General features: G+C 42.3%; 2 protein-coding genes across 6 annotated transcripts; one reads left to right on the plus strand and one right to left on the minus strand.

Moving 5' to 3' along the window:
* Positions 1-2,143: 2,143 nt before the first annotated feature.
* On the minus strand, positions 2,144-7,997 carry LOC118360693 (chromobox protein homolog 5-like). 4 transcript variants are annotated; one of them, XM_035739998.2, is made up of 5 exons: positions 7,693-7,997; positions 6,903-7,044; positions 5,501-5,732; positions 4,943-5,043; positions 2,144-4,698 (listed from the first exon to the last, which is right to left on the minus strand). In XM_035739998.2, exons 2-5 carry the CDS (start codon positions 7,040-7,042, stop codon positions 4,557-4,559), a joined length of 615 nt encoding a protein of 204 aa, XP_035595891.1. In that variant the 5' UTR covers positions 7,043-7,044; positions 7,693-7,997; the 3' UTR covers positions 2,144-4,556. The 4 variants fall into 4 exon arrangements, with proteins under 4 accessions (XP_035595891.1, XP_035595892.1, XP_035595890.1 ...); XM_035739999.2 differs by having other exon boundaries at positions 6,903-7,048; XM_035739997.2 differs by having other exon boundaries at positions 6,903-7,062.
* A 171-nt stretch (positions 7,998-8,168) lies between these two features.
* On the plus strand, positions 8,169-11,973 carry LOC118360692 (heterogeneous nuclear ribonucleoprotein A1-like). 2 transcript variants are annotated; one of them, XM_052484977.1, is made up of 10 exons: positions 8,169-8,332; positions 8,891-9,007; positions 9,163-9,520; positions 9,612-9,707; positions 9,799-9,894; positions 9,977-10,066; positions 10,325-10,492; positions 10,912-11,109; positions 11,319-11,406; positions 11,669-11,973. In XM_052484977.1, the coding sequence occupies exons 1-9, from the start codon at positions 8,321-8,323 to the stop codon at positions 11,393-11,395; spliced, it is 1,212 nt and encodes a 403-aa protein (XP_052340937.1). In that variant the 5' UTR covers positions 8,169-8,320; the 3' UTR covers positions 11,396-11,406; positions 11,669-11,973. The 2 variants fall into 2 exon arrangements, 1 of the variants encoding a protein (XP_052340937.1); XR_008085326.1 differs by having other exon boundaries at positions 9,612-9,695; positions 10,325-11,109.

Genomic DNA, 11,973 nt, shown 5'->3' on the forward strand with positions numbered 1-11,973 from the left:
CGCCAGGTGTGCCTTTTGGACTATTCAGTTGGTCCATTAAGCCAGGGAAGATCAGTCAAGCACAGTCAGCACAGATAAGTTATTTTAAATTATTTCAAATAGTAATTGAACCCAGCTCTGGTTCTGCGCTGTGAGAGGCTGAGGCAGAAGCCATCACTGCAGTCAAGGTATTTCCATAATGTCTGTGCAGCAATAACACAGAACAACAGCTGGAGGACAGCTGTGCAGAGCTGATCAGAACACCAGTGAGACCACCAGCAATTGCATTGGTCTCAGAGATACTCAGACACACAGCCTCATAACTTCTGAACATTTAACAAAATAATATGTCCTCTGTATACATTCAGTGGCAGCGTGTGTATAATAGGTCTGTGTTGTTGAACAGACCGTGCAACACTGACCAAGCCCACCTCAGCCATCCTTCCCTTCCCCCAACTCTAGCAACCCCTACTGCACAGTAGCCAACTCGACACTCATTTGTGATGATGTGCAGCAAGACAACCAACCTGTCACAGGCAATGTCCTCAAACTCATTTACACTGAAAGTTACTGATACTCTTACCACACCGGCTGTGTTTGTGGAGGCTGGCGCGAGCACACAAACCCATTATAGTACCTCCATTTGTTAGGTCTGCTCCATGACATCACTGCAACAAAAATCACCGGAAAGCCATGTATTGTATTTTTACAGTACACAAATAACTGACGCACAATACTGATCTGAAATATTGATTTAGCTAGACAGCAAATTCTCATCTGTAGTCCCTTGCTTATTTGACCTCAACTGGTTCTTTAAGCCTGATCATATTTTCCCAGATGCCTCGGTGTTTATACACCACACACAAACACACCATGGTCCTAAGGCTGCGTTCTGATCATCTATCCTCCTCCAGAAGTGTGCACTTGTTCACTCCAGCTCATGCAGTTAATAATATTAGATTGGTGGAAGCATGGCTGTAGGGACTCCAGTCAATTCCTTTTAAAGGGTAGAGAATAGGAACATAGCCTCTTCCCAGTTCTTCAGCAGAGAACAGACAGACCAGGCTCCATAAAATCCCATTCACTCCCTCTGCTGGGCTTAATGGTCCCACAAGCTGGACAATTTACTGGTGACCTTAGCATTCCATTTATGGAAGAACTAAAAAAAAAAAATCTCTGAAAATTCCACTATCCAGATATAGTTTTTCAGCAAAAAGAGACTGAACGAGTGAAAGGAAGGGAGACCTAGTGGCAGAGATCTGATTGTTCCATGATTAGGGTCAGGAGTTTTACTGACCACCATGTAATCGAAGCAGGAATAACTAGTCTAGGCTATGCAAGACATGTGCACGTTCCATGACAGACTGACCAGGTGATAGCCATGATCCCTTTTGATGTAACTTGTAAAATCCACTTCAAATCGGTGATGTAGGATAGAAGACAGGTGAGGAATTTTTAAGCCTCAAGACATGGATTGTGTGTGTCTGCGTGCCATTGAGGATGAATGGGCCATATTTAAGTGGCTTTCAACAGGGTACAGTAGGTGCCAGGCACATCAGTGTGTCAAGAACCACAACACTGCTGGGTTTTTCCATGCTCAAGTTTCCCATGTGTAGCAATAATGGTCCATCACCCAAAGGACATCCAGCCAATTTGACACAACTGTAGGAAGCATTGGAGTCAACATGACCAGCATCCCCGTGGAAGTTTCAATACCTTGTAAAGTACATACCAAAGCTTTGCAGCTACAAATGTGTTCCTAATGTTTGAACATTGTGTAAAGCTGCCTCATACAGCCCAGGTGGAAGAGAATAGCCCATTTAATTAATTCATGTAAAGAGCGTAAAGTTGCATGAAAGGAATACTTCCTCCCATCTATCACCCACATGGTACTGTTCAATTAAAATTAGTTTGAAAAGTCAGACTACACATTCATCAACCAACTATTCACAGCATATCAATTATTGCATTCTTATAAATGAAGATCCAATAAGTGCTCTCGAATGGGAGCTATAAGATTTATGGGCAAAACAGTAGAGTCAATCCATTTCTGGTTAAAAATCTCCTGACATGGCCATAGTAACATGCCAAGTGGCTCCATCTGGTGGTATAATATGATTAGTGCACTTACTCAGCTTGTAGAAACATCACCAGGCATTTAAAATGTTGGAAACAGTTTACTACAATTTAATACAAGACAAAACAAATTTGCAGAGCATTAAAAATTGTAAAATACAAATGCAGCACATTTAAAAACATGATAAAAAAATGTATGCCTTCAAATAAAATCTTTGAAAGTAAAGGAGTGGTGTGAGAAAATAAAAGTTAACAGGTTTTTATTCAGGACACAAAAAAAATATCTAATGACATGAAACATGTACAACCCTGTTACACATGTCCAGAATAGGGATGTTTCTCAAAGGAAGGATGTCATTTACAAAAAAAACGGTTGTTTCTATGACTACAGTGGCTAGACAACTCAGAATTCACAAAAAAAAAGAATTCACTGCAAGAGAGGAACAAATCGAGTACGAGTAAATCTAGAGAACAGCCGATGAACAGGACTCTGTCCATCAACTCAGCAATATATTGGCTACACCAAATGAACTGGGATATTTGCCTCTTACGGGGGACTACACGACCATACAGTTTGTCACTACATATGTGGATGTTGATATGGGAAAGGTCTAAGGGGTCAAATCTTTCTACAACTCCTTTAAAATCAACTTAATGATAGCAAGTGGGAAAAAAATACACTTAACATTTAATCCAAAGTACTGACATGATCTTAAAATGTTAAGACTAAAGCAACAAGCATCCCATGAAATAACACTGTCTGCCTTGTTCCAGTCTCCCATACAGCGCACTGACAAGAGCACTTTGGCTGAGACATTTAGTCACAGGGTGGCGTACCTTGATCAAATCCATGCTAGTTTTGTTTCACATTACTGCAGAGCACGTGGATTGTCCAACCTCTCATCATAGGAATGGTTACAGTTCAGCATTTCTGTGATAATGTTGTGTATATACTCAACAATCAAGTGGACATTCACATTTGCAAACAACAATGGCTTGAAACACCGGGCACAACTTTTGAAGTGACCCTTCTGTTCATCTGTAGCAGGCATAAAATAATTGCCTGAAACTAGAGCCCCGACATACTGGTCTTGACCAGAGGAAGAAACTGACAGGGGGAGGTTTTCTGCACGGTTCAACCAATCCAATAAATGTGGAGGTGGAGTTAAGATTGAGTGTCACCAGTCAGATCACAGGACCTTTCCATGAAAACATCCGATTGTTAGGACACTCAGCAGAGGCTAGTTCATCTATAATATTTTCTTACTTGTGCTTGATGTGAGGACACTGATTAAAAGGTCATCAAAATTATCAAATTCCAAGTTAGGAATAAGCGGCTACTCTAAAATATATTCATGATCTCAGCAATGGAATCAAAGCTACATAGTTGACAGGGCAAAGCTACAGAAAATAAAACATTGGGACAAAAGAGCTAAAATATTAACATTAAAACAAAACGTACAATCCAGCCACACTACTAGCAAATTTGAGAGAAAAACCATGGAAGGAGTTTTACATAAAGGGGCCATATTTACCTTAGAACATCAAAGTTGAACTAAAACTACTGAAGAAAAAGTCTAGAAGATGTTTTTTGACCAAGGTGGCCCAATAGGGGGAAATCGGATAATACAATTCTATTGTTTCTACTGCATAACTAACTAAGGTTTAAGACTTGCTAGGCTGTCGGCTTCCCAGTGTCAAACATGGCCGCTGCCCACATTCAACGTTTCCACAGATTGTCTGATCGAGGATCAGTTGCCCTGTTAGATCAATTAATATATGGACCAGACACTGGATCAGCAGTCAGACACTGAATACAGGTCCCTGGACCATGCTATGATAGACTGCCCATTTTAACGTCTCAGTGAAGACAACTACCTTCAAGTCACCTTAATATGGCTGCCTGTACCTAGACAGGGTACCACAGAATCTACGGTCTTCCCAACACAATTATATGCCGAAAAAAAAAAGACTGCACAAAAAGTACAAAGTGAGAGAATAAAGTATGAGGTTGAAAAAAACAAGCCCTTCCCAGTAGCAAGCGCACCCGTTTCACCACATCCAAAACCACAATCTTCCTGCATCCTTCTCAGTTTCTATGTAAAATGGCATGGTTGAACTGTTAGTTATTCAGGGATATTAGCCTGTACATTGGGGCATGGAGGGAGGTATCATTAGAAAGTGGGCAGTGTTCTCCATCGTTGGTTTGTGTGGTTTTTGTTATGTCATTACCAATGGGGTGGGGGTTGTCAGTCGGTACCAAATCCCTCCCCAACCCTCTATTTTGCCCTAACCCTTCAATGTTTGCAGATCAATACAGTGGAATATTTACCACCACTGATTATACCTATGCAGACTATTCAAACAAGTTAACATCAAAGGGTTAAGGCCAAGGGGGAGGAATAGGGTGTGATTTGGTGCTGGCTATACGAGTCTCCAGGATGTCCCTGCAGAGTCGGGGGCAAGAGGTCAGTGACCGTTCCCGTGGAAAGACATCCCGCTCACATGCTTACAGCGCCCTTCTCTTTCTTGTCCCCATCTTCGTGCCAGGTGAGGCGCTCCTCATAGAAGGCTATGACGATCTGCGGGCACTTGTGATTGGCCTCCTTGGCTAGCACCAGATCTGCCTCGTCAGAGTCCTTCCTGTAGAGTAAGGAAATAATAAATATAACATCCTTATTTACAAACCTGTTGCCACGGTGACAACTCAATTTGTCATAAAACTCAATCAGGACAAAAAGTTGGTAGACCTAAACTATTATCTCCAGGACAGTAGAGCAACCACTACAGTTAAGCAGTTTGTCACCAGTTTGAAAACACATTTTTATGGTATTGTAATCTAACAAAAGATAACAAGGTCAACAATGTCTAAGTACTCAACACTCACCACTTCATGAGGAACATGAGATCTCCACAGGAGTCTGTGGCTCCAATAATCTTCTCCGGTACCAGACCCCTCTCAAAGCCTCTCGCAATCAGGACATCATCCTGGAGAAAAGATGAGTAATACCTTTATGTTGTACAACAAAGTGTAACTTTGGCACTGCTGGGGGGGCTGGTTAACAGTTTAATTTCACAAAGCCTTTGTCATTCCAGTGAAAGTCAAGAGGGTGTTGATTACCATTTCACTTTAAAATGAGCTCTTTGCAAATGAGAAGTTCACCAGGAAGATCAAGCCGCTGTTCCAGCCTACAATAACAACGCTGCAGCACCACTGAAGAGGTTGTTAAGTGTCAGCTCACCTATCAGTAGGCTGCAAATGCTGGGGGTAACAAATTGCAATGAAAGTCACCCCCTTTCAGTAATCGAGGATTGGTTTTGTAGACTTGCACCTGGCAGTCAATTCACCTAGATCTTGTCTAGTGTAAACAACCTAGCCTGGTATATAAACCAATTTTGGGGTAAAAGGGTTTATCTACACCAATTAACGAGGTAGGTTACACACTTCTTTTTTCCGCTTGGGCTTGTTGCTGCTCCCCTCCTCATCGTCATCATCATCAGAGTTCCTCCTCTTGCTGCTGCCTTCCTTGCTACGGCCTGATGATCCCGCGCTGGACTTGGATCCTCCACTGCTGGGGGTTGCACCACCACTGCTAGGCTTCTTGTAAGTCTTCATGAACCCAGCAATGAGCTCAGGGCAACCAAGATTCTTCTCTGGCTCCCATGTGTTGTGCTTTCTGCAATGAACCATGCATTGTAAAAGCAAGCTTGACATTTGACAGGAGGTATACACACTAGTGTCCCAACAGTTTAAACAATTCAGTGTGAACTAAAAAAAAACTAAAGCATGTTGAAAAGAATGTCTTTATTTATAAAATACAGCAATCAGGGAGAATCTAAAAATGATCAATTCGGGAGTATTTTTGTCATGGCATGGGGTCACTCAGCATAAGCCACGGCAAAATGTATAGAATTGCAGTAAATAGATATATTTTTTAACTACATCGTCTCTGCAGGCATAAGGAGGGCCTCAAATATTAGGTCGGCAGCTGAGCTAATGACCACGAAGCCCACTACCAAAGCCACATTATGGAAGGAAGGGGGGGGGGGACTGTATTGGTCATTTTACGAGTCTCCAAAGAATGTTTACCCTCCATGTGTAGGAGTCAGAGTTGAACATTAGACACAGTAGCTGACTAAACTCAACTGTGACGTGTCTGATTAACGCCACCAACGAGTTAAACAGACCAGGCGTTGATGAATTCAGCTCAGAATAACTTAATTTGACCATGGTCATTTTTTTTTATGTATCATGAAACGTGTATCTTGTACCAATGTTTGTCTTCTGTAGTTGCATGCCTTTGTTTGCTGAAGTCCACAATTTTTCATTAAATGTTCATCATATAAAACCACTGTTTACTCATTGCTGTTGCTCTAGGATAGTAACACTATGAAAATGTGCATGTGCCAATTGAATTTCAACAAGGAAACGGTCTGTTTGTATTTGATTACATATTATTTTAAAAGTATGGTTTTCAGCTAACAAAGGCGCACAACTACAGAGAACAAACGTAGGTACATGGTAGGCATTTCATAATAAAAAATGGTTGGAAGTCTTGACCTTGGGTGAATCGATGTAGTCCGAGCTGAATTCCAGAGCCTGGTCTCTGCTCAACTCTGTTGGTGGAGTTTATCAGAATTTTCCTTCACCATGGAGTTTAGTCAGCAAAACACGGAGGTAACATTTTAGACTCTCGTTTTGAAACATACTGGAAGGCATGACATATTTTTATTTTATTTGGATGGCTAAAGGTAGAAATGAGCTAGCTACTGCTACAGGAAGCATATTCATGTTGAAAACATGTCAAAGTAACATTGCATCACAATCACACGAGGAACAGACTTACTCTGAATAACCTTTCCACTTCAGGAAGAATTCAACTCGGCCCTTCACCGTCCTCCTGTCCAGCACCTTCTCCACAATGAATTCTTCCTCTTCTGAAGATGAGCCTGAGCCACCATCATCATTTTCAGTCTTCTTTCCCATGGCTAGCTAGGTTAAAGTACCTAGGGTGAGTTAAGTGGCACGTCTCAAATTTTGAGAACCTAGCAAACGTCGAAACAAGTTTAGAAATTTGTGCAATAAAGTTACACTGGTCTGCTGTCCATAGCTCGCTAACTACGCACACTATGAAGTCATCAAAATTATACAGCCGATAAACTAGTGAACTTGTCGAGGGTCATCTAGGTTAAACCCTGGCTTAAATTAATTATTCCTCAACCATGTCCCGACAGCTGATTGTCCGTTTAAAAGGAATCAATTTAATTATAAAGTACGCTAGGTTTGCTCAGTCAGCCAATACTGTTAAATTAGCCGGCATGCGTATATTTGACTTATTTGATAACACATAACGATTTCCTCTCAATAGGGGTAGAATAAGTACTTAGTTAGCAAATTGCGTTTAATTCATTGCAGTTTGTTAGAAAATACACAGGGACATTCAAATCTAAATAGTCTAAAGCGTGTAGCTACACAAACGTTAGCTAACATGTTTGTCCCAACCAGCTAGCTAACCGTTCACCACCAACGTAGCTAGATGATGTTAGCTAAACTAAGCAATTTTGCAAACGTTATCCTCAATACTTTCTACTTTCTTTTTTTAACAAGCTAAGAAATAGCTTCATGTTTTTACTCACTTTTGTAATTCGGATGAATTTATTGGAAACCAAAATTGCTTTCTTCCACCACACGGTTAGCTTCAGCAGTTGGCTGGATGCTTTTTCTGGGCTTTTTGTTCCCCCTCCCCACACGACTTGCTTGCGCGCCAAAAGCACAATAGCAGACCGTGCCCGCCCACGAAAAGGACGGCGTCAAACTAAATAACTGTGATTTAATAAGTAAATGTTATGGCTAGCGATGTCCACTAAAGAAATATGCAGACATTTCAGGATCATTTGGCAAGCTTTATCAAATACTATATTACGTTTATTTATACAGACTTGCCAGAACATCAAAATCAATTCTATTGAATTGACGTATTTTGACGTACACATTAAAACAATATAAAACGTAAACTCACGCCCACCCCCGGCTGGTGTCGTTTTATTATTGGATATTGCCGATAACTGACTGTGAAGTACCCAATCGGAGTGGCAGCGGAAGACGAACAATATAATTCAGCGGGAACAGCTAACCAATTGCTGAATCCAAGAGGCGTATCCGTCCCTATTTATTATACTATTTTCTTTCCAGGCACGGTCGTCTCTCTGTCGCAGAATTTCTGTCCTCGATTAAGGAACAAGGGATCGGAAACTACCAGCAACAATGTCGAAGGAGGTAAGTTTTTCTAATTAATATCTACCTGCAATTTTGTGATATATACGTTTTATATACGTTTAGTGTATTAATATATCGTGCACGTTGACCATTCTAGTCAAAATGGCTTTCCCTTCACGAGCGTCTATTGCAGCTATAATTGTGGGGATGCCGCCATCTTAGCTACAGGCCTCATGGCGTTGATTGTCCTTGCGTTTTTGTTCAGCCATTTGAAGCGGGCGTTTTTGTTTAGCCATTTGAAGCGGACGTTAAATGTATCTTTTGTGTTTTACCCTACACTTTTGCTATAATATTAATCGATAGTTTGTTCACATTTCCCGGTTTTAAAAAATCGTTTTGTTTGGTGTACAATATGGAGTCGCAGTCGACCCCCACCACCCGTGGTCAAGGCCTTTCTTTTACTACACCGTGCTGACGGAATCATATGTTATTGTTCGATCTCCACAACTTGTTTCGAGTAACTTTAGGAATATGTCAAAATGATTGGCCTAGTTCGCTACAATGTAGCGCTCGCTCTCATTTGCTTTCGCTCTAAATGCATTCTCCCTTTATGTTCAGGCCCCACGTGAACCCGAACAGCTCCGCAAGCTGTTCATCGGAGGTCTGAGCTTCGAAACCACGGATGAGAGTTTGCGAGCACACTTCGAACAATGGGGATCTCTTACAGATTGTGTGGTGAGTGTTTGTGTACACCTTTGAAACCTTTATACCTAGTTGGCTGCAGTCTTACGGAATGGGTTTCCATTGTCAGTCAGGGTTTGATTGGTTAACTTACATTGAATATCAGTGCAAGTTAAATATTTTTGCATTACTCTCTATATTACCTACAGGTAATGAGAGATCCAGCCAACAAGCGCTCCAGGGGGTTTGGATTTGTCACCTATGCTGGTGTGAATGAGGTTGATGCTGCCATGGAAGCACGTCCCCACAAGGTTGATGGTAGGCTCGTAGAGCCGAAGAGGGCGGTGTCCAGAGAGGACTCCAGCCGACCCGGTGCTCATGTCACAGTGAAAAAAATATTTGTTGGGGGTATCAAGGAAGACACAGAAGACTCCCACCTGCGAGACTACTTTGAGCAATTTGGCAAGATTGAAGTAATTGACATTATGACTGACCGCAACAGTGGCAAGAAGAGGGGATTTGCCTTTGTCACGTTTGATGACCATGATGCAGTGGACAGGATTGTTAGTAAGTAGTGGTCTGAATGTCTTTCTTTATAATTAAAGTCACTGGCCTTTTGTGTTCTGCTGTAATTTTAAGTCTTATCTTCTATCCCCAGTTCAGAAGTACCACACACTGAACGGTCACAATTGCGAAGTGAGGAAAGCCTTGTCCAGACAGGAGATGCAGACTACAGGAATGGGTATGAGGGGTGGTAAGTCCATGACTTCTTCATGGCAAGTGGTTTAATCTTTAATTATTTCTGAGATTGGTCTGGTACTAATGGTTTATAATTTTTTCCCCAGGCCGTGGTGGTGGTGGTGGCGGCGGTGGCAACTATGGCAGAGGTGGGGGATACGGAGGTAATGACTTTGGCTGTGATGGATACTTCAGTGGCCAGGGTATGTGGTGGTCCTGAACCACTCACTATCTCTGCTTGAACCTGTGTACTTAACCACTTGTGATTGTTTCAATATACTTTAGGTGATGCTGACTCGTCTGTTTCAGGCGGCAGAGGGGGTGGATATGGAGGGGGAGATGGTGGTTACAACAATGGTTATGGGGGAGGAGATGGTAAGATTGGATTTCTCTGTAGGACAAATGACAACAGGAAGAGCTATAGCATGAGACTCACAGCAACAGACTGGTCCATTTGCATTTTAGTAATTTAGCAGATGTTCTTATCCACAGGGACTTACAGTAAAGTGCGTACATTTCGCTTACATTGCCCCCCCCGCCCAGTGAAATCAAACCCACGGGGTTCCATGTATATCTATAGTTTGTACGCTTGTTGCTGGGAGTGTATTTAGACCAGAACCTTACTTTCTATAGGTGGCTATGGAGGAGGACCCGGTGGTTATGGTGGTGGTGGTGGTGGTAACCGTGGCTACGGTGGAGGACAAGGAGGTTATGGCGGAGGACAGGGTGGGGGCTACGGTGGCGGAAATGGTTATAACGACTACAACAATGGCAATGGCAACGGCGGGAACTTTGGCGGCGGTAAGTCCATGGCTTCACCACAAGAGGCAGCACCAGTTGCTGGTAAGTGGATGGCTTCATAGGCTGTGATCAAATTCTCACACTACATTCTGTTTGGTTAAAGTATTGATCTACCTATACTTCCCTTCTAAATGGCATGTAGTAAGCATAAATTGTTACCATATTAAACCTGTGATTTCGCATACAAAACCTTAGAGGCATAGGCAGGTAGCCTAGCGGTTAAGAGCGTTGGGCCAGAAACTGAAATGGCCTACTAAATAAGAAGTAGTATGAGAACTCGGTCATAGCTGACTTGATGAAAGTGATGCATGAAATACTCTATCCGAGCTGTACACAAATGATTGGGAATATCCTTGAGCCTGTGTAAAATGGCCAGACTAATCTTCACTAATTAATGTGACTTTTTAAATTGTGTGCAGGTAACTTTGGCGGTGGTGGTGGAAATGGTGGCGGAAATGGCTACAATGACTTTGGCAGCTACAACAACCAGGCTTCCAACTACGGCCCGATGAAGGGTAACAACTTTGGTGGTGGCAGCGGCGGTGGTGGTGGTGGCAGCGGCGGTGGTGGCAGTGGCGGGGGTAGCGGCGGTGGCAGGAACAGTGGCCCATATGGTGGTAGGTGGCACACGTCAGGCTATCAACTGCTCAGCCAGTGCTAAGCAACAAGTAAACATGTGTTGGTTTGGTACTTTGTCAGAGAATCTAGTATGTGACGACCGGTTAGTTTGTCAAAGCATTTGACAGTAAATTAACACCTTAATTTGTACTTTATGAGTTTCTGGAGGCTCTTTCTGATTCAACCTTCGGCCTTTGTTTCTTTTCAGGTGGTTATGGAGGTAGCTCAGGTGGGGGGGGCGGCGGTGGTGGATATGGTGGGGGCTCCGGTGGACGACGGTTCTAAATGTTCAGAAGGTATGTTTTTAAATGGGACTGTTTGAAACATAACGTGTGTAGATGAGTCTTACGCATATTCCAAAATTTGTTAAATATGTAGTGTTCTGAAACTAAGGGGATCCATTCTTTTACACTTTGATACATAGAGTCCTTGTAGTTGTGTTTTTAGCTCTTGAGCCAAGTGTTAAGAATGCTGGCTCTGGATCTCATGTAGTAGGTTCTGGTCATTCCATCAGTCAGTACACAGTTTAACTTGATGTTGTTCCATATTGTTCAACAGGACTCAGTACTTAGGAGAGGAGAGCGAGACAAGTGACAGGGCAGCTGCAGGTTTACAACCTAGATCTGCTCAGCCAAACAGATGTGGCAGGTTACATCTGCTACAAGAAGAGATGTGTACAATAGAGAAATCATGGAGGGGCTTCATTCGTTTTTCTGTGTTGTCAAACAGGATTATTTGATGTTTCTGGAAAGCAAGCATTCCAATGAGGTTTTATGTAGTTTTTCTTTGAGTCGTTTTTATTTTTGTGTAACTGCAACCAATCAAGTTGAAATAAACCACCTTTCAGTTTTTTTTAAACTGTC

This window comes from Oncorhynchus keta, chromosome 28 (genome assembly GCF_023373465.1).
Source record: "Oncorhynchus keta strain PuntledgeMale-10-30-2019 chromosome 28, Oket_V2, whole genome shotgun sequence".
In the NCBI taxonomy this organism is placed as follows: domain Eukaryota; kingdom Metazoa; phylum Chordata; class Actinopteri; order Salmoniformes; family Salmonidae; genus Oncorhynchus; species Oncorhynchus keta.

Excerpts from the sequence above, each read along its gene's own strand:
- LOC118360693 (XM_035739998.2), bottom strand. The coding sequence starts at position 7,042 with ATGGGAAAGAAGACTGAAAATGATGATGGTGGCTCAGGCTCATCTTCA. Across the intron at positions 5,733-6,902 it reads AAGTGGAAAGGTTATTCAGA|AAAGCACAACACATGGGAGC; the intron begins GTAAGTCTGTTC and ends GGTTCATTGCAG. Across the intron at positions 4,699-4,942 it reads CTCATGTTCCTCATGAAGTG|GAAGGACTCTGACGAGGCAG; the intron begins GTGAGTGTTGAG and ends CTTACTCTACAG.
- LOC118360692 (XM_052484977.1), top strand. Across the intron at positions 9,708-9,798 it reads AGGAATGGGTATGAGGGGTG|GCCGTGGTGGTGGTGGTGGC; the intron begins GTAAGTCCATGA and ends TTTTTTCCCCAG. Across the intron at positions 11,110-11,318 it reads GAACAGTGGCCCATATGGTG|GTGGTTATGGAGGTAGCTCA; the intron begins GTAGGTGGCACA and ends GTTTCTTTTCAG.